Here is an 18,209-nt window from a genome sequence, read left to right as displayed (position 1 = left end):
CTGGGATGGCAGGACTGTCATATGAGGAGAGATTGGGTTGACTCGGCCTGTATTCATTCGAGTTTAGAAGAATGAGAGGGCATCTCATTGAAACATATAAAATTCTGACAGGGCTAGACAGACTGGATGCAGGGAGGATGTTCCCCCTGGCTGGGGGTCCAGAACGAGGGGGTTACAGTCTCAGGACACGGGGTAGGATATTTAGGACGGAGATGAGGAGAAATTTCTTCACTTAGAGGGTGGTGAACCTGTGGAATTCTCTACCACAGAAGGCTGTGGAGGTCAAGTCACTGAATATATTTAAGAAGGAGCTAGACAGATTTTTAGACAAAGAAGGCATCAAGAGAGAGCGGGAATATGGTCTTGAGATAGAGGATCAGCCATGATCATACTGAATGGTGGAGCAGGCTCGAAGGGCCGAATGGCCTACTCCTGCTCCTATTTTCTATGTTTCTATAAGAACCTGCATTTATATAGCACCGCAGGATGTCCCAAAATGCTTCACATCTACTTAAGTGTCTTTTGAAGTGTAATCACTGTTTTAATGTAGGGAAACGTGGCAGCCAAACTGTGCACAGCAAGGTCTCACAAACCTGGAGATAAATGAATGACCAGGATTGGAAAGGAAAACTGGGCAGTTTCTATAATGGCGTTCAACCCGCAATGCCAGTTTTGCACACTGGTGGCAAATCGAAAATTACCCCCACATTGTTTATTTGCATGCACAAAAAAGCAATTTTGCTTTTCCCAGTGATTAGCAAACAGGACGGAAGTAAGTGCAGTGAACCAGTGGCAGGTTACAAGGGGAAAGTGCCAATGGGAAGATGAATGCATTTTCTGATCTCAGAGATTCAGGTATCGATGATTATGGAAGAAAAAAATATTCTCTGGTCTATCTTGAGGTATGCTCATGCCCTTAATTTCTGGAATCATATAGTCATGACTCTCACCATTTTAAAACCTGAATCATGCCTACAGAAAAGTTAACTGAAGGAGTGGAGCTATGTCAGAAGTTCATGGTTATATTCAGCCAGCAATACAGCCTGACGTTCAGTTTTAAAAATATTGTTTTTAAAATATTCTCAGAACTGCAATGTCCTTAATAATTGATATGCCACAGATGAATTTACTCATCTAGTGGCGTCCCTTGATGTTTTGACAGGGAAAAACACATCAGTCACAGCAATCTTTAGATCCTTTGCCAATCAGTTAGCTGAAAAAGCAACCTTTGAAGCTGGCTTTTAACTATGCAAATAGCTTGCATTCTTAAATTTGGCTGAGGAATCAATGTAAGATGCTCAAACTCAAAAAAGAAAAAAAAAGTTCAAATTGATGAAATATATACTGGTCAGAAGAAGTAACAGTAGCAGTAGAGACAAAGTAGCTAAATTCAATTAAAAACAACAGAAAATAAAAATACAATTAAATATAAACTAGAATGCACAACTCTAAAAGGGGTACAGGAGCAGAGAGATCTGGGGGTATCTGTGCACAAATCGTTGAAGGCGGCAGGGCAGGTTGAGAAAGGTTGAAAAAGCATAAGGGATCCTGGGCTTTACAGAGGCATAGAGTACAAAAGTATGGAAGCCATGATGAACTTTTATAAAACACTGGTTCGGCCACAACTGGAGTGTTGTGTCCAGTTCTGGGCACCGCACTTTAAGAAAGATGTGACAGCCTTAGAGAGAGTGCAGAAGAGATTTACTAGAATGATTCCAGGGATGAGGAACTTCAGTTACGTGGATAGACTGGAGAAGCTGGGGTTGTTCTCCTTGGAACAGAGACAGATGTGAGGAGATTTGATAGAGGTATTCAAAATCATGAAAGATCTAGACATAGTAGATAGAGAGAAACTGTTCCCATTGGCGGAAGGTTCAAGAACCAGAGGACATAGATTTAAGGTGATTGGGAAAAGAACAAAAAGTGACATGAGGAAAAATTTATTTACACTGCGAGTGGTTAGGATCTGGAATGCACTGCCCAAGAGGGTGGTGGAGGCAGATTCAATCATGGCTTTCAAAAGGGAACTGAATAAGTACTTGACAAGAAAGAAATTGCAGGGCTATGGGGATAGGGCGGGGGAGTACGACTAGCTGGATTGCTCTTGCATAGAGCCAGCACGGAATCGATAGACCGAATGTCCTTCTTTCGTGCTGTAACCTTTCTATGATTCGACAAAGGCACAAGGAAGGTTGAAAATTGCACAAAATATGCGAAACTAAATTTAAAACTGATTAAAGATAGTTTGGAATGAAAAACAAAAATTAGAATAAGGACTTGCAAGCACAATTAAGAAGAACGCAAATAAATATTGAGTACATTTGAATTAAGACTATAGAAAAAATTAGGTACCTTAAATATAGAAGTGAAATAGTAAGAAATGGAAACAATGGGCCCGATATTAGGAGGACGGCGGGTTTGCAGTGGGGGGTCGACTGGGCGCGTGGGTAACGCGCCCAGTGAAATCAGTCTGCTCCGCATGGAATCGCAGGCTAATTGGAGCCACTTACTTGTGCTTCCGGGTTTCGCGCTGGAAAGCTGCGCAGCGGGTGGACTGCATATGCGCAGCACAGACTGTCAGCTGGAGGAGCCCTATTTAAAGGGGCAGTCCTCCACTGACTGATGCTGCAGAAAATAGGAAAAATTACAGCATGGAGCAGCCCGGGGGAAGGCTGCTCCCAGTTTAATGATGTCTCACTCCAGGTATTATTGGATGGGGTGAGGGGAGAGGGAGGACAGAGATCTTCCCCCCGACGGGCGGGAGGAAGCGGCCTGCCTCTGCCACCACGGAGGCCTGGCTTGAGGTGGCATACAGTGCAGGAGGCACTGCAATGACCTAAGTAGGTCAGCCAAAGTGAGTACACTTACTCATTCCCCTACACTCTGTCTGCCACATCACCGCCCCCACCCCACATCTCCTTCTGCACTGCCAACACTACTCTATCACATCACTCCTCACACCCACTCAAAGCCCACCCTCATTTTACCTGCACTTACTCACCTCGCCAGTACTCATCCCGCCACTACCACTCAACCCAATCCTCATACAATCTCATGGCTCTATCTCATACTCACCCTCTCATGAATCTCTTTCACGGTCAGCCTCACCCAACCTGCCACTACCAGTGCTGCAGCCACAGGGCATGCATCACATATGTGCAGTAGGCAGCGTAAGGCAAATGTGTCGTGAGCATGAAGGGGATGCACAAGGGTGTTTGAGGGTTTGTCATGGTCTTTACCTATATTTAATTTCTGATCAACTCACATAACATATATTGTCACCACTACTGCCACATCTTTGCGAATCTTGTCTGGTTTGTGCAATAATGCCCTTTCCTGAGGATCACTATGAAGACCCACAACTGATGCCCCCCATTGTGTCACTGCAGAGTAGGTGTAGGTGTATTTGCAGGGCTCTTTTGTGCAGACGACTGAGAGACGTCGGCGATGTCCCCGGTGGCACCCTGGAAGGATGCGGAGGAGAAGTTGTTGAGGGCAGTGGTGACTTTGACAGCGACAGGTAAGAAGATGGTGCTCGGGCCAGCCGGGAGCAGCTCGGCATGAAGGAGGCTGCAGATGTCCACGATTACATGTCGAGTGACTCTGAGCCTCCGTGTACACTGCTGCTCAGAGTGGTCCAGGAAGCTGAGCCTCGGTCTGTAGACTCTGTGGCGAGGGTAGTGCCTTCTGCGATGCATCTCTCTCTGCTGTTGCCCTCCCTCCTGCCGTGCAGATGGATGTGTCACAGCACTTTGTTGTGGGGCTCCACGTGTCAGAGGTGGACGCCGTGGCTGGCGAGGCTGGTGATGCTGTTCGCCCTCCGAGGAGGTCATGACTGCAGCTACGGCAGCCCCCATCCGGAAGATGTACATTTGAGGGGGTCCGCAAGGTAGGTACATGTGTCTGGACACCGGGGTAAGTGTTGAAGTTGGTGCATTTTATTGTTAGGAGGAGGGTGTGGAGGCCAAACTTTGTCCCAAGTGACAGAGTGCCCTCCTGCAATGAGTGAGGGTCTCCCCCACCACCTGTCAAAAGGACCTTTGCAGCTGCCACAGACTGATGGCTGCAACACATCCATTTGAACTGGGAGTGTTTTCCCCAGTATGGGAAACAGTCCCTGTTGTTTGCAAAATCCCACCCCTATGTTAATCAGGTCTCTAAACGACCTGAAATACCTTAATGAGTACTTTAAGTGGCACCTGGCGGGAGTCCCACATGCGGGGGCTGCATGCGCATGTCAGCTCATCACTGGGGAACCCGGAAGTGGGCGGGTTGGAGCCGGGCTCCAGACCTGCCCCGGGAATCCCCGATTTTCGCAGCCCCCCCCACTACGAATGTACCCGCTCGGGGATGCGAAAATCGAGCCCAATATGCTTCTATTTGTTTTGCAACTGTTTTCATGATAGAGTGGTGACGAATCTCAACTGAAGCCTCAGCAAGTTTGTCTAGTGAGTAGCTGAGCCACAACAACAACAACTTGCATTTATATAGTGCCTTTAATGTAATAAAACATCCCAAAGCACTTCACAGGAGCGTTATCAAACACAGTCTGACACCGAGCCACATAAGGCGATATTAGGATACGTGACCAAAAGCTTGGTCAAAACGGTAGGTTCTAAGGAGCTTCTTGGAGGGGAGAGAGGTGGAAAGGCGGAGAGATTTAGGGAGGGAATCTCGAGCTTAGGGCATGGGCAGCTGAAGGCACGGCCGCCAATGGTGGAGCGATTAAAATTGGGTATGCGCAAGAGGCAAGAATTGGAGGAGCGCAGTGATCTTGGAGGGTTGTAGGGTTGTAGGGTTGGAGGAGGTTACAGAGATAGAGAGGGGTTTGAAAACAAGGATGAGCATTTTAAAATAAAGGCATTGCTGGACTGGGAGCCACAGAGGCATAGGAACAGGAGTGGGCCATTCAGCCCCTCGAGCCTGTTCCACCATTCAATTAGATCATGACTGATCTTTATCTTAACTCCATCTACCCCGCCTTGGTTCTGTAACCCTTAATATCTTTGCCAAACAAAAACCTATCAATTTCAGTTTTGAAATTTGCAATTGACCTAGCCTCAATTGCTTTTTGAGGAGAGAGTTCCAGATTTCCTCTACCCTTTGTGTGAAGAAGGACTTCCTGACATCACCCCAGAATGCCCTAATTCCTTGTTCTGGACTTCCCCACTAGAGGAAATAGTTTCTATCAACTCCTGGAAAGTCCCAGGTTTAATCCTGGCATTTGCTGAGTTAGTTGGTTTCAGCCAGGGTACTGGTAGGAGTGCTGCAATAGTCCTCAGTACCCTGGAATATGGAAAGGAAAATCATTTAAATTTCCACCTCTGATATGGAATAGATTGTCATTTAGTGTTGTAAATATATATTTGGCGAGTGCTATTTCATTTCTGGAACCGAGATTCAAATCCAACTTAGATTAATGGAATAAAAGATTCCTCCTTTCGAAGTTTAAAGGTCTTGAATGAAATGTGTTTAGGCTGCATCAGTCCAACTTCTAGTAAACAAGGGTCCATAAAACAAAATTGAACAGTTTGGCATTAATTAACACCAAATTAGCAATACCATCTAGCAAGGTTACAAAATTAGCAAGTAGGAGAAATGGAAATCGAATGCTGGTACATTGGAGGTTAAAGTTAAGGGTTAGATTGCCACCATTAAAAAGTGCCAAGTGCTATTTTCAACATGTCTATGTCATTCACAAATGATGGAAATATACTTCTGATAGAGTGATGAGTTTCAATATCAATTATATTACCGTAATTCATGCTTTGCAAACAAATACAAATCTTTGTAAAACCTTTTCTCTGATAACGATGCCCCCTTTAGGTACATTTTTTAGGGCAGAGTAGAGGGAGATTTAATCTACATCTAGCCAGCGCTAGAACTGATGATCTGGAAGAGCTTGATGTTGACACTGGATACCAAAAGTGAAAAATGCTCCATTTTGCATACTGACGTTCCTTATCTCGATGAGCACAAAACTGGAGGGGGGTGGGCGGGTATTTGGAGGAAATGATACTGACATTTTAACAAAAAAAACCCTGCAATATTCATAATATTTCATGCCACTTTCATAAATTTATTATGAATATTTTGAGAGACATTTGAGAGTTATTTTTGGCCAGAGTGATCAATGTCAGGAAATACAGCAGTACTCACCATAAGGTAGTGCAGTAGGAGAATCTACATCGACACATGTTCCATTAATCATGTTCTTTCCATCTGGACACAAACATGTTACACCAGTAGGATTCAGCAAACAAAGCCATTCGCAGTTCTTTTTGCTGCAAGGATTCGGTACTGTAGAATGCAAAGAAAGTGTAAGTTACTAACAGTCTACATGATCCCAAGCATTCTGATGCATTTTACTCAGACTGTGTTTCGTAATAATTGATGCCCAAGATTGCCATTTACTTTTGCAAGAAGCTGCAATAAAATTAAAAGCCAGGGCATCAAAAAATCTTAAATTGCAGAATCCTCCCTGAGCAAAGTAGCTATGTTAAGTCAGTGCTGTTACTTACAGTCTTGCTGTTTGTACTGATGGAACACTACTGTAACTGAGGCATCGCTGAGACCAGAGACCAGGTATTCAAGATGAGCACGTCCAAATTTGTGCACTTTAAAAACACGACTATTGGTATGTGTCACTCCATAAATATAATCTTCAAAAACATCAATGCTGAATGGACTTAGGAGACCTTGAACATAAAACAGATTGTGTTCTTAGATTTTTACTAATGGGGAAAAAATAGGACGTAATTAAATTAATTATCAGTATCCATCATTTTCTTTTCAGATCAGAAATACTAACAAACTAAGAAAGTGAAGTTTATGCTACCTTGTTTAATGCTGGCCACTACAACAGAATCACTGCCATCAAAACGGACACTGCCTACAATGGAAAGCTTGGCGTCTGCCCAATACAAGCGCTGGTTGAAGTGATCAAGAGCCAATCCTAAGGGGAGGAAAAAAAATTCACATTTAAAGCTGATTATTGTGTTTGTAGGGTTAACAGTCTCTGTAAATAAATACTTGTTTTTTATTCGTTCATGGGATGTGGGCGTTGCTGGCAAGGCCAGCAATTATTGCCTTGTCCCTAATTTTCATGGTTTTCTTAATGATTAGACTGTCCAAGGTTTGCTTTCAATTTTATAGCCATCTATTTTCATTTCTGCCTGAGATTAACAGAAAAAAATCCCATTGTTGATAAGTCTATGTCTTCAGAATAAAAAGTATGATTAAAAAGACTTTATACTGATTTAAAAATATATATTTTAAGGAGCACAATGCATTCTCCAGAAAATCTGCATTTGACCGGAATTGTCAATGTATATTCGCATTTAATGGTCAGATTAAAGGGCCTGAAGACTTACCAGGTATTACCTTCCTCTCCTGGCACTGACTGGGAACAATGTGTATGTAATGCACTAGAAGCACTAAAATACCAGGATTTTTCTCTGAGCCCTCATTTAAGTGGAGTGGGTGTTGGGCACTACTGGTGCTCCACTGGGTGCTTTGAAGATCCTGAGAGGAAGTCCCAGAACTACTTGGACCTTAAAGGCAGCAACAATGTGAAAGGGATAGATCAAATGGAAGCACCATGAGAGACCTAAAAGATCTTTGTTTTCTAAAGGTAATGGGCAGAATGTTTGTAGCGTTCACATGTATTTAAAGGTTCTGTCTTTTGTGATTAAGTTTGTGCAAATTAGTCATGGCTAGGATGGCAGCAGCACCCCAAGCAGCACCCTGGAAAGCATGCCATTGGAGGGAGCTGGTAAGAGGCTGGCACTGTGGTGCCAAACAGTAGATGGAAGAACAGAGAAAACAAGTGTGGATATGAAAAAATGATGCTGTGGGGATCAGGGAAGGGTGTTGGTTTGACTGTAAATCTTCTTATTTTGTTCCAGGTGGCATGGAACAGGCATATAATGTGGGAGGGGGGCTTCCTACTCTGTGGTAGGAAACAGTTATTAATAGCTCAGGAGAGGGCCAGGCCAATGACTTCAGCAGCTGTCAAGGGGCTTGTGGTTGTTTCCCCTTATGTGCCTCCAAATAAGACATATTGCAAAAGGAGGCCAGGGGGTTGGGGGGGGGGGGGGGGGGGAAGAGGGCACAGTGGTGGAGGATTGCACAATAATGAACATGGTCTCTATTACCATGTGTAAAATACTAACAGTATTCTGCAATTATTTGAAAAGTCAAAAATAAAGACCTATCTTGACAAAACCAGCCTGTCCCTTAAGACTGATAGTGCCTAACAACAGCTCAGAAATCAGTAGCACTACGTTATGAGGAGGATAATTTACTCCTGCACTGCACCTGGTGCTGTTACAGGAAATCTGGGTGCAAAGTCTTCTTCCAGTCGTTCCCATGAAATTTATACTGCTACACTCTCTTCAGACACATTCAATGCAGACACCAAAAAAGTAACAGAGAAAGTTCAGATTCAGTGATATTCAGGAGCAAAGTGCAAGCAGTGAGGCCTACAATTGGGCCAGGCTATTGTTCTTGGGCTAAAAAGAGAAAAAGTATCAGTCAGGGTTCCTGCACCTCATTTCTATCCAGTGACCCTCTGGCAAGTGTGAGTATATCGAAGTTGCAGGAAGACTAGGCTTGGCTCTGATGCCCCTGCAGCTAACTTACACTGTTTAGGCTGTTTGTGAAGAATGACCAGTGAGTGAAGCACTGGAGCATTGTCAGACCTCAAAGAGCCATACCCCATCAGGAGAGGAGAAGAGAAAAAAAATACAAGCCTATCTGTGAAAATAATGTGTTGTCTGAATAATACCTTTTTGACTGCACGCAGTACATGATTCGCACCATGAGTACATGAGTTCACTTATAAACACTAAGAACGTTCTTTCTAATCCCAGTAGTAACACAGCAGCACCAGAGCACAGTCAGCCTGGCATTCACTGACATCATGCCAGATGGTAATCCTGAGATTTCCTGGGGTCAGCATTATTATCTACGCACAGCGAGTTCCCGACCTGGATTGATGGTTGCCTGTATGCCTGTAAGAGCTTATTTTCAGTGGATGTGGGGGAAGAGTGTGCAGCTGCAGCTCTTAAAGTCACAGCCGCAGCTTTTAAAGAGTATTTAAATGTTAAAGAGCATAGAACTGGATATGACTGGGCAATTATGCAAAGCACCTCTTTTAAGATCCTGTTTTGAAGGCGCTTAACAGGATGACGCCAGGGATGTGAACCTATAGGAGCTCGGAGAGACTTGAGGTACGGGGACTATTTCCACTTGAGCAGAAAAGTCTAAGAGGAGATTCAGTAGAATTTTTTTGTTTAATTATGAAGAGTTTTGATAGAGTTAACAGGGAAAGACTATTTTCTCTGGTTGGAGAGTCAGTGACAAAGGGTTATTAATTTAAAATTATCACTGAGAGTGGAAAGTTTGGAGAAATTTCTTTATACAGAGGGTTGTTGAAGGATGAAATACTTTGTGACAGAGAATGTTGAGGCAGAGATCATTGCATCTTTTAAGGGAAAGTTCGATAAATTCTTGAAATAGAGGAAGATACAATGCTATAGAGTCAGAGCAAGGCAGTGGGATTAGTTTTGGATTGCATTATTGAAGAGCAGGACATGGTTCTATAGTTGTAAGTGTAGCAAAGAAGTGCCCTGTCTGGGACACCAGGGTACTCTCCCTACAGCAGAACTTTACACTCTGCTCAGCAAGAGGTGGCAGACAGAGTAAATAATGTCTTAAACAGCCAAAGGACGTGAGAGCAGACAAGACAAAAGTTTAGCCTCAGGTTATCTGGTGAATATTTCACTGTACCAAGTAGATGGACAAATCAAACATGCCGCAGTGTTCTCTCACCATGTACAACTATGACTGAGGCTACATGCCAAGCCTCACAAAAATGCTCTTTCCAAGCATGCATGCCAGTACTGCAGCAGGGCATATTTTATTGCATTTAAAACTGAAACTGCTGTTGTATTATCATAGAATCATAGAAAGGTTACAGCACAGGAGACGGCCAAATGGCCCATCAAGCCCGGGCCGGCTTTGTAAGAGCAATCCAGCTAGTCCCATTCCCGCACTCTTTCCCCGTGGCTCTGCATACTTTTTCCCTTCAAGTATTAATCCAATTCCTTTTTGAAAGCCACGACTGAATCTGTTTCCACCACCCTTTCAGGCAGCGCATTCCAGATCATAATTGCTCGCTGCGTAAAAAAGTTTTTGCCTCATGTCGCCTTTTGTTCTTTTGCCAATCACCTTAAATCTGTGTCCTCTGGTTCTCGAACCTTCCGCCAATGGGAACAGTTTCTCTTTATTTATTTACTTTATCTAAACCCATCATGATTTGAACACTTCTATCAAATCTCCTCTGAACCTTCTCTGCTCTAAGGAGAACAATCCCAGCTTCTCCAAACTATCCACGTAACTGAAATCCCTCATTCTTGGAACCATTCTAGTAAATCTTTTCTGCACCCTCTCTAAGGCCTTCACATCCTTCCTAAAATGTGGTGCCCAGAATTGGACACAATACTCCAGTTGTGGCTGAACCAGTGTTTAATAATTTCCTTGCTTTTGCACTCTATGCCTCTATTTATAAATCCCGGGATCCGGTTAGCTTTTTTAACCGCTTTCTCAACCTTCAAAGATTTATGATGTGGAGATGCCGGTGATGGACTGGGGTTGACAATTGTAAACAATTTTACAACACCAAGTTATAGTCCAGCAATTTTATTTTAAATTCACAAGCTTTCGGAGGCTTCCTCCTTCGTCAGGTGAACGATGTGAAAATGAAATCCTCGAAATGAAATCGCATTTATAATTCACAGAACAATGCTTGGTGAGTACAGACAGTTTTTTCAACTGCCCGTTGCCAAGGCAATCAGTGTGCAGACAGACAGGTGTTACCTGCCAGGTCTCAGAATATACAAATCACCAAAAAAAACAACAAACAAAAAAAAACAGAGATAGAGAGGTAGAAACATAGAAAAGACAGCAACTGACCCGTTATATTAAAAACAGATAACATTTGTTCACTGGTGGGGTAACGTGTAGCGTGACATGAACCCAAGATCCCGGTTGAGGCCGTCCTCATGGGTGCGGAACTTGGCTATCAATTTCTGCTCGACGATTTTGCGTTGTCGTGTGTCTCGAAGGCCGCCTTGGAGTACGCTTACCCGAAGGTCGGTGGATGAATGTCCATGACTGCTGAAGTGTTCCCCGACTGGGAGGGAACCCTCCTGTTTGGCGATTGTTGCGCGGTGTCCGTTCATCCGTTGTCGCAGCGTCTGCATGGTCTCGCCAATGTACCATGCTCTGGGGCATCTGGTAACACCTGTCTGTCTGCACACTGATTGCCTTGGCAACGGGCAGTTGAAAAAACTGTCTGTAATCACCAAGCATTGTTCTGTGAATTATAAATGCGATTTCATTTCGAGGATTTCATTTTCACATCGTTCACCTGACGAAGGAGGAAGCCTCCGAAAGCTTGTGAATTTAAAATAAAATTGCTGGACTATAACTTGGTGTTGTAAAATTGTTGTCAAAGATTTATGCACATTTACCCCCAGGTCTCTCTGTTCCTGCACCCCCTTTAGAATTGTACTATTTAGTTTATATTGCCTCTCCTCGTTCTTCCTGCCAAAATGTATCACTTCGCACTTCTCTGCATTAAATTTCATCTGCCATGTGTCTGCCCATTTCCATCAGTCTGTCAATGTCCTCTTGAAATCTATTACTATCTTCCACACTGTTTACTACACTTCCAACTTTTTGGAAGGATAATTCCCTAACCCAATCTTACAACACAACCTACTTGCATGAGGCACATTCACTTACTCAAGCATACCGGAGATGCATAGTGAACATTTGGTTCTCACTCCAAGTGCTCTTCAAACTTCCAATATCTCACCACTACTTCTCTACATGTAGGATAAAGTAGAGAAGCACAGTAGGAGAGACCATTAAGTCAATCTCAACAAGCCATGTTCAATGCCTTTTAGCCTGATAACATAGATGGAGTGGGCCAGAGTAAAATCATTGGCGTTCCTGGAGCTCAGAGCTGGTATCTTCATTGTCCAGTTATTCTTCTTTCCTCTACTCACTCACACACATTGCGGTATACCAACATGACACACAGTATTATCTATGTAAGCAATGTTTAAAGGGGTGTTGTGCAGCCAACATTACAGGTAAACCCAAATAAGCAACCACATGTCCCACGCCACTCAAGAAGCCAGCACCCTACATAACTCATTCCAGTAAGCACCATCCGAGGTATATTGATCTCAGATAGATAATCTGAGGAGGGTGCACTGGTAATACTCTGGTGGTAGCAGAACAAGAGTAGGTATCTCATGGCTACAGGGTCATGTCCTTATTTTGCTTACAAAGCACAGGGATTCAGTCCTTACATGACCTGTATTCAAAAGAAGGATGCCAAGCATCCTGCAAAGTCCAGCAGGTTCACTACCCAAATCCAACAACAACTTGCATTTATGTAGCACCTTTAATGTAGTAAAATGTCCCAAGATGCTTCACAGGAGCGATTATCAAACAAAATTTGACACCGAGCCACGTAAGGAGATATCAGGCCAGGTGACCAAAAGCTTGGTCAAAGAGATAGGTTTTAAGGAGCCACTTAAAAGAGGAGAGAGAGGTAGAGAGGCGAAGAGGTTTAGGCAGGGAATTCCAGAGCTTAGGGCCGAGGCAGCTGAAAGCACGACCGCCAATGGTGGAGCGATTAAAATCGGGGATGCGCAAGAGTCAAGAATTGGAGGAGCGCAGTGATCTCAGAGGTTACAGAGGTAGTGAGGGGCAAAGCCATGGAGGGATTTGAAAACAAGGATGAGAATTTTAAAATCGAGGCGTTTCTGGATTGGGAGCCAATGTTGGTCAGTGAGCACAGTGGTGAAGGGTGAATGGGACTTGGTGCGAGTTAGGATACGGGCAGCAGAGTTTTGGATGAGCTCAAGTTTATAGAGGGTGGAAAATGGGAGGCCAGCCAGGCGAACATTGGAATAGTCAAGTCTAGAGGTAATAAAGGAATGGTTGAGGGTTTCAGAAGCAGATGAGCTGAGGCATGGGCAGAGACAGGCGATATTATGGAGGTAGAAATAGGCGGTCTTGGTGATGGAGCGGATATGGGGTCTGAAGCTCATCTCAGGGTCAAATATGACATCAAAGTTGCAAATGACCTGGTTCAGCCTCAGATAGTGGCCAGGGAGAGAGATGGAGTCAATGGCTAAGGAATGGAGATTGTGGCGGGGCCCCGAAGACAATGGCTTCGGTCTTCCCAATATTTAATCGGAGGAAATTTTTGCTCATCCAGTACTGCATGTCGGACAAGCAGTGTGACAAATCAGAGACAGTGGAGGGGTCGAGGGAGGTGGTAGCGAGGTGGAGCTGGATGTCGTCAGCGTACATGTGGAACCTGATGTGTTTTCAGATGATGTCACCGAGGGGCAGCATGTAGATAAGAAATAGGAGGGGGCCAAGGATAGATCCTCGGGGGACTCTAGAGGTAACGGTGCGGGAGTGGGAAGAGAAGCAATTGCAGGTGATTCTCTTGGCTACGACGGGATAGATAAGAATGGAACCAGGCAATATCCATTGTGCATGACCACTGAACAGAACTGCAGTCTACCAAGAAGCATGTGGCAACTCTGCAGCAGAGTCCCCAGCGACAGAGGTGCTGAGCAAGTTGGAGTATCCATGGTGAATCCTCAAACTGCTGCGATGGAGACATTATGCAAAGACTCAATGTGCTCAAATGCACCCAGAGGTCTGCTCTCATGCAGATCAGTGGACATGCTGAAGAGGTGCGGTGCCCAGCATCAGGTTTATGGCTACAGTTGGAAACTGAGGCTGCGGCTGTTTCTCAGGGTGATGTCACATCTGGCCCATTCAGCTCTAGCCCTGAAATGACAACTTATATACCAGAAAGTTGACAGGATCAGTTGCCACCGCAGTATTGGATGGCACTTGCAGGGCCACCCCATCGTCAGCATAAGGAGATACAAAGCCATCTTACTCCCAATGACACGATGCAACCAGCCATCTTGCTTACTTCTGCCCCTGGTGAAGTCCAAGATTAACATACTGAACGCATACAATATACACTGTCACCAAGGGGAATCAACTGGACAAAAAACTTTTAGGGAATTACATTTCATTGCATTTTATTTCCACTGTGTCCAGAGAGTTTTTCTTTGAGGATGTAGAATAAAGTATCACTAGAGCAAAGCATTGGTATCCATAGCAGTTGAGTTAATGCAGACGCCAACATTGCTGAAGATGTATAGGGTCACTGCATTGTGCGTACTTGAAGAGGACTGTTAATGCATTGGGAAATCAAGGCACTTAGCTCACCTACTGTATGACTTTTGCTGCCTGCAAAAGTATTTCAGCAGAGATATCTTCTGACAAACGGTCACTGCCTTGCTCTGCCCTTGGGTGGACCTTCTTCTCGTCCTCTATGCTCCATTGTTAGGTCTCTCAGGATGGCAAAGATGTTGATCATGCAGTAGGCTATGATAATCTTGAAGAGCTTGGTGGGATTCTATTGTTAGAAGGCCTGATTTGTCCGGGCATCTGAAGAGCTGCTTCAAAATGCCTATGGTGCATACAATAATGATATGGGTGGATGTATGCAGTTTGTATTTTTGCTTTGTTGCTTACTTTCACTGTTCCAATGGTTCTATGAGCCACAATTGGGTATGGTTATATAGTGGTTATGTTACAGGACAAGTAGAGGCCTGGACTAATAATTCATAGATCGTGATTTCAAATCCCACCATGGCAGTTGAGAATTTGAATTTATTTTTTAAAAAGCTGGAAATAAAAAGCCGGGATCAGTAAAAGTGACTATGAAGCTGTCGGATTGTCGGTAAAACCGAATTGGTTCACCAGTGTCCGAAGGAAACCTGCCGTCCTTACCTGGTCTGGCCTATATGTGATGCCAGTCCCACACCAATGTGGTTGACTCTTAACTGCCCTTTGAAGTGGCCTAGCAAGCCATTTAGTTGTATCAAACCACTACCAGTGGTTCAAAAAGAAGGCCCACTACCACCTTTTCAGGGCAACTAGGGATGGACAATAAATGCCGACCTTATCAGCGACACCCACATCCCAAGAATGAATTCTTTAAAAATTGAAGAGGGTAGCCTTGGCCTCCTAGAAGCCACCTTTGCTGTTCACCTTCTCTTTCAAATAGCCTAGACACAGAGGAATGCCTCAAGGTTAAGGTGTCACGACTGCTGCTTGGGAAATGGGCATTGACCGCGATGATCCTGTTTGCTGATCATTGCCGTCTGCACATTGGTACAGCAAATCTCTATGTGGTTCCTGAAAGGGATAATTTGTGTGCTATGGTGCAGACGAACACATAGGTACCATCGATAATATCCTTGACTTTGGGGAATCCTGCAATGTGAAGGATCCTCTCATTCTGCTGCAGAGCTTCTGGAGAGAAAATGATGTCTTTTTCCCTGATGAACAATGCATCTGTGCACTGCATGATGTTAGAGATGTCCCCTGTGATATCTTGGAATGAGCCTGAGCCATTAAAGCACAGGGCTGTGGTGAACTTGACTGCCACTGGCTGTGCTGTCCTTGTGGTAGAGGTTGTAGAGGCACATTGGGCTCGATTTTCCTGGGAAATTGCGGGTGCATTGGGGGCGGGGGGACTCCGAAAATCGGGGAAATCCTGTTCGGGTTCGGAGCCCGGCTCCAACCTGCAGACTTCTGGGTTCCCCACTGACGTGTTTGGGGGTGCGCGCGCCTCCCGAATGCGGAAGTTCCACCTTCAATTAAAGCCGGTGGAATGATCATTTACACAGCTGTTGAGGTAGTTTAAGTACTTGAAGTACTTAATTTTCCTCCACATTTTGGCAGGGGTGCGATTTTGAAGCATCCTCAGCATGTTTCCCATGCTGTGGGAAACACTCCATGTTGCAACAGACGTGTTTCAGTCAGCAGCCAGTGGGAGATGCAAATGATTATTTGACAGATGGGGAGAAAAGGTCACTTATTGCAGCAGGGCACTCTGTTCTTTCAGTCAAAGTTTTGGCTGCAAGATCTTTGTGTTTTCACTGAAAATTCTTACTCTCCACTCAAAATTCTGCTGTTCAAACATACTTTGCGGACCCCCTCAAACTCACACCGTCAGGATGGGGGGCACCATGGCTGCATTCACTACTACATCTGAGGACGAGCAACATCACCAGCTTCGCCAGGCACGGCGTTCACCACTGCCACGTGGAGCTCCACAACAAGGTGCTGCGCCACAGGCACCTGCACAAGAGCACAGGGGGCAACAGAGAGAGCACCATCGCAGGAGGCACTACCCTTGCAACAGGGTCCACAGACCGAGGCTCAGCTTCCTGGACCTCTCTGAGAAGCAGTGCATATGGAGGTTCAGAGTCAGTCGCCAGGTAGTCGCAGATATCTGCAGCATCTCCTTACCCGTCACTGTCAAAGTTACCACTGCCCTCAACTTCTTTGCCTCCGGATCATTCCGGGGTGCCACCGGGGACATCGCCCGGGTCTCTCAGTTGTCTGCATGCAAGCGCATAAGGCAGGTGACCGATGGCTTGTTTCCCAGGGCCTCGTACTACGTCAACTTCCCCATGGATGACTTCAGCCAGACGGAGGGGCCAGTGGGATTCCACTCCGTGGCTGGTTTCCCACGGGTGCAGGGTGTAATCGATTGCACCCATTTAGCAATACGAGCACCTCCACACGAGCTAGGACTGTTCATCAACAGAAAGGGGTATCAGTCCATCAACACTTGGCTCGTTTGTGACCACCACAAAAGATTCCCTCATGTGTACACCAGATTCCCTGGTAGCTGCCATGATTCCTTCATCTTCCGGGAATCCAACATCCCGTCCCTCTTCCATGCACCGAACACCCTTAAGGGCTGGCTCCTCGGGGACAAGGGATACCCCCTGCACATGTGGCTCATGACACCTCTGAGGAACCCCCATCACTGAGCAACAGCGTTGATATAACGCCAGCCACATCGCCACTAGGTCTACAACTGAGCATGCTATAGGGCTGCTCAAGATGCAATTCAGGTGCCTTGATCGTTCTGGGGGAGCGCTTTAATATGCACCAGACAAAGTGGGATGCATCATAGTAGTGTGTTGTGCCCTGCACAACATGGCACAACAGAGAGGGATGCCGCTTGAGGAGGCCCCATCCATATCTGCCACCCACATTGAGGAGGAGCAGAAGCAGGAGCGGGAGCAATCCATGGGCAGAGCAGCGGCTCACCTGGCTGCTCGTGTGGCCAGGGAGACACTGATATGAGAACGGTTCTCCTAACATCAGACAATGAGAAGAGTCCAGTCCGCACACCACCTGGATAGAGCAGCACCCACAACAGCCATCCCCCCAAACCCTCCCTGCACAAAACAGGCCTGCAACTACACAAACACCCATTGTAGAGTGACTCAATGGGTGGCATCAAGCGCTGTCGTTCATGATGAACCTCCTGAAAGGGCCTTATGACAGAAGCCAGTCAAGAATGGCCAAGACGTGGCAGTAGTGGTGACAATAATAATATTTAATGTGAGTTTAACATAAAGCTAATAAAAATAAAAAACATGACCAACTCACACCCTTGTGCATCCCCTTTGTGCTTACAAAACCTTCGCCTTTCTCTTCCGGCTACTTCTATGTGGTGCATCCCCTCTGGCTGCAGCAGAGGCAGTGGCAAGTTGCTCTTGTTCATGTCCTGACCGATTAGGTGTTTTGGGCCTACGCCGTCTGGGTTTTGGTGCCCATGAGGGCCCCTCCAAAGACTGCTCCAATGCACCTGTGCAGGGGCAGACTCGGCCACCTGGAGAGGAGGCAGTATTTCAGGTACTGGTTGAGAGGCGGGCAATGGGTGAGACGTGGGAGCGCTTTGAGTGGCGTCCCCATTTCCATGTCTCCTTTCGCCATCATCCCTACCCTGGACAGGCCCACATCACTCCTAACACTCTGCTGGACAACAGTTTGGAGGACATGTGCAAAGCCTTGTAAGGCCAGTGCTAGTGTATCTGCCTGCCTGTTTAAAGCGGAAGAATGTTGTTCACTGAGTACAATTGCCATTGTCATGGCCTGAATGGACTCATTTGTGAGCCGTGCTTGAAGCTCAATGGAGGCTGGCCTTCTCTCCATTGCAGACATTCCCACACTTACCCTTGACAGTATCTCAGAGAGTTGCTTACGTCCCTGTGACACTATCT

At 45.5% G+C, this 18,209-nt stretch overlaps 1 protein-coding gene across 1 annotated transcript in view; it reads right to left on the bottom strand.

Moving 5' to 3' along the window:
• LOC137323576 (low-density lipoprotein receptor-related protein 1-like) overlaps positions 1–18,209 on the bottom strand; it is a 1,400,855-nt gene that overhangs the window by 70,968 nt on the left and 1,311,678 nt on the right. Inside the window, exons 79-81 of the mRNA XM_067987196.1 lie at positions 6,839–6,955; positions 6,522–6,698; positions 6,160–6,300 (exon numbers count right to left, since the gene is read on the bottom strand). Of these exons, the coding sequence (XP_067843297.1) occupies positions 6,160–6,300; positions 6,522–6,698; positions 6,839–6,955 (435 nt within the window). The remainder of the gene's footprint in view (positions 1–6,159; positions 6,301–6,521; positions 6,699–6,838; positions 6,956–18,209) is intronic.

The sequence above is a fragment of the Heptranchias perlo genome, chromosome 7 (assembly GCF_035084215.1).
Source record: "Heptranchias perlo isolate sHepPer1 chromosome 7, sHepPer1.hap1, whole genome shotgun sequence".
In the NCBI taxonomy this organism is placed as follows: Eukaryota; Metazoa; Chordata; class Chondrichthyes; order Hexanchiformes; family Hexanchidae; genus Heptranchias; species Heptranchias perlo.
Note: the sequence above shows the minus strand (reverse complement) of the source record. Positions and strands in the feature narration are given on the sequence as shown.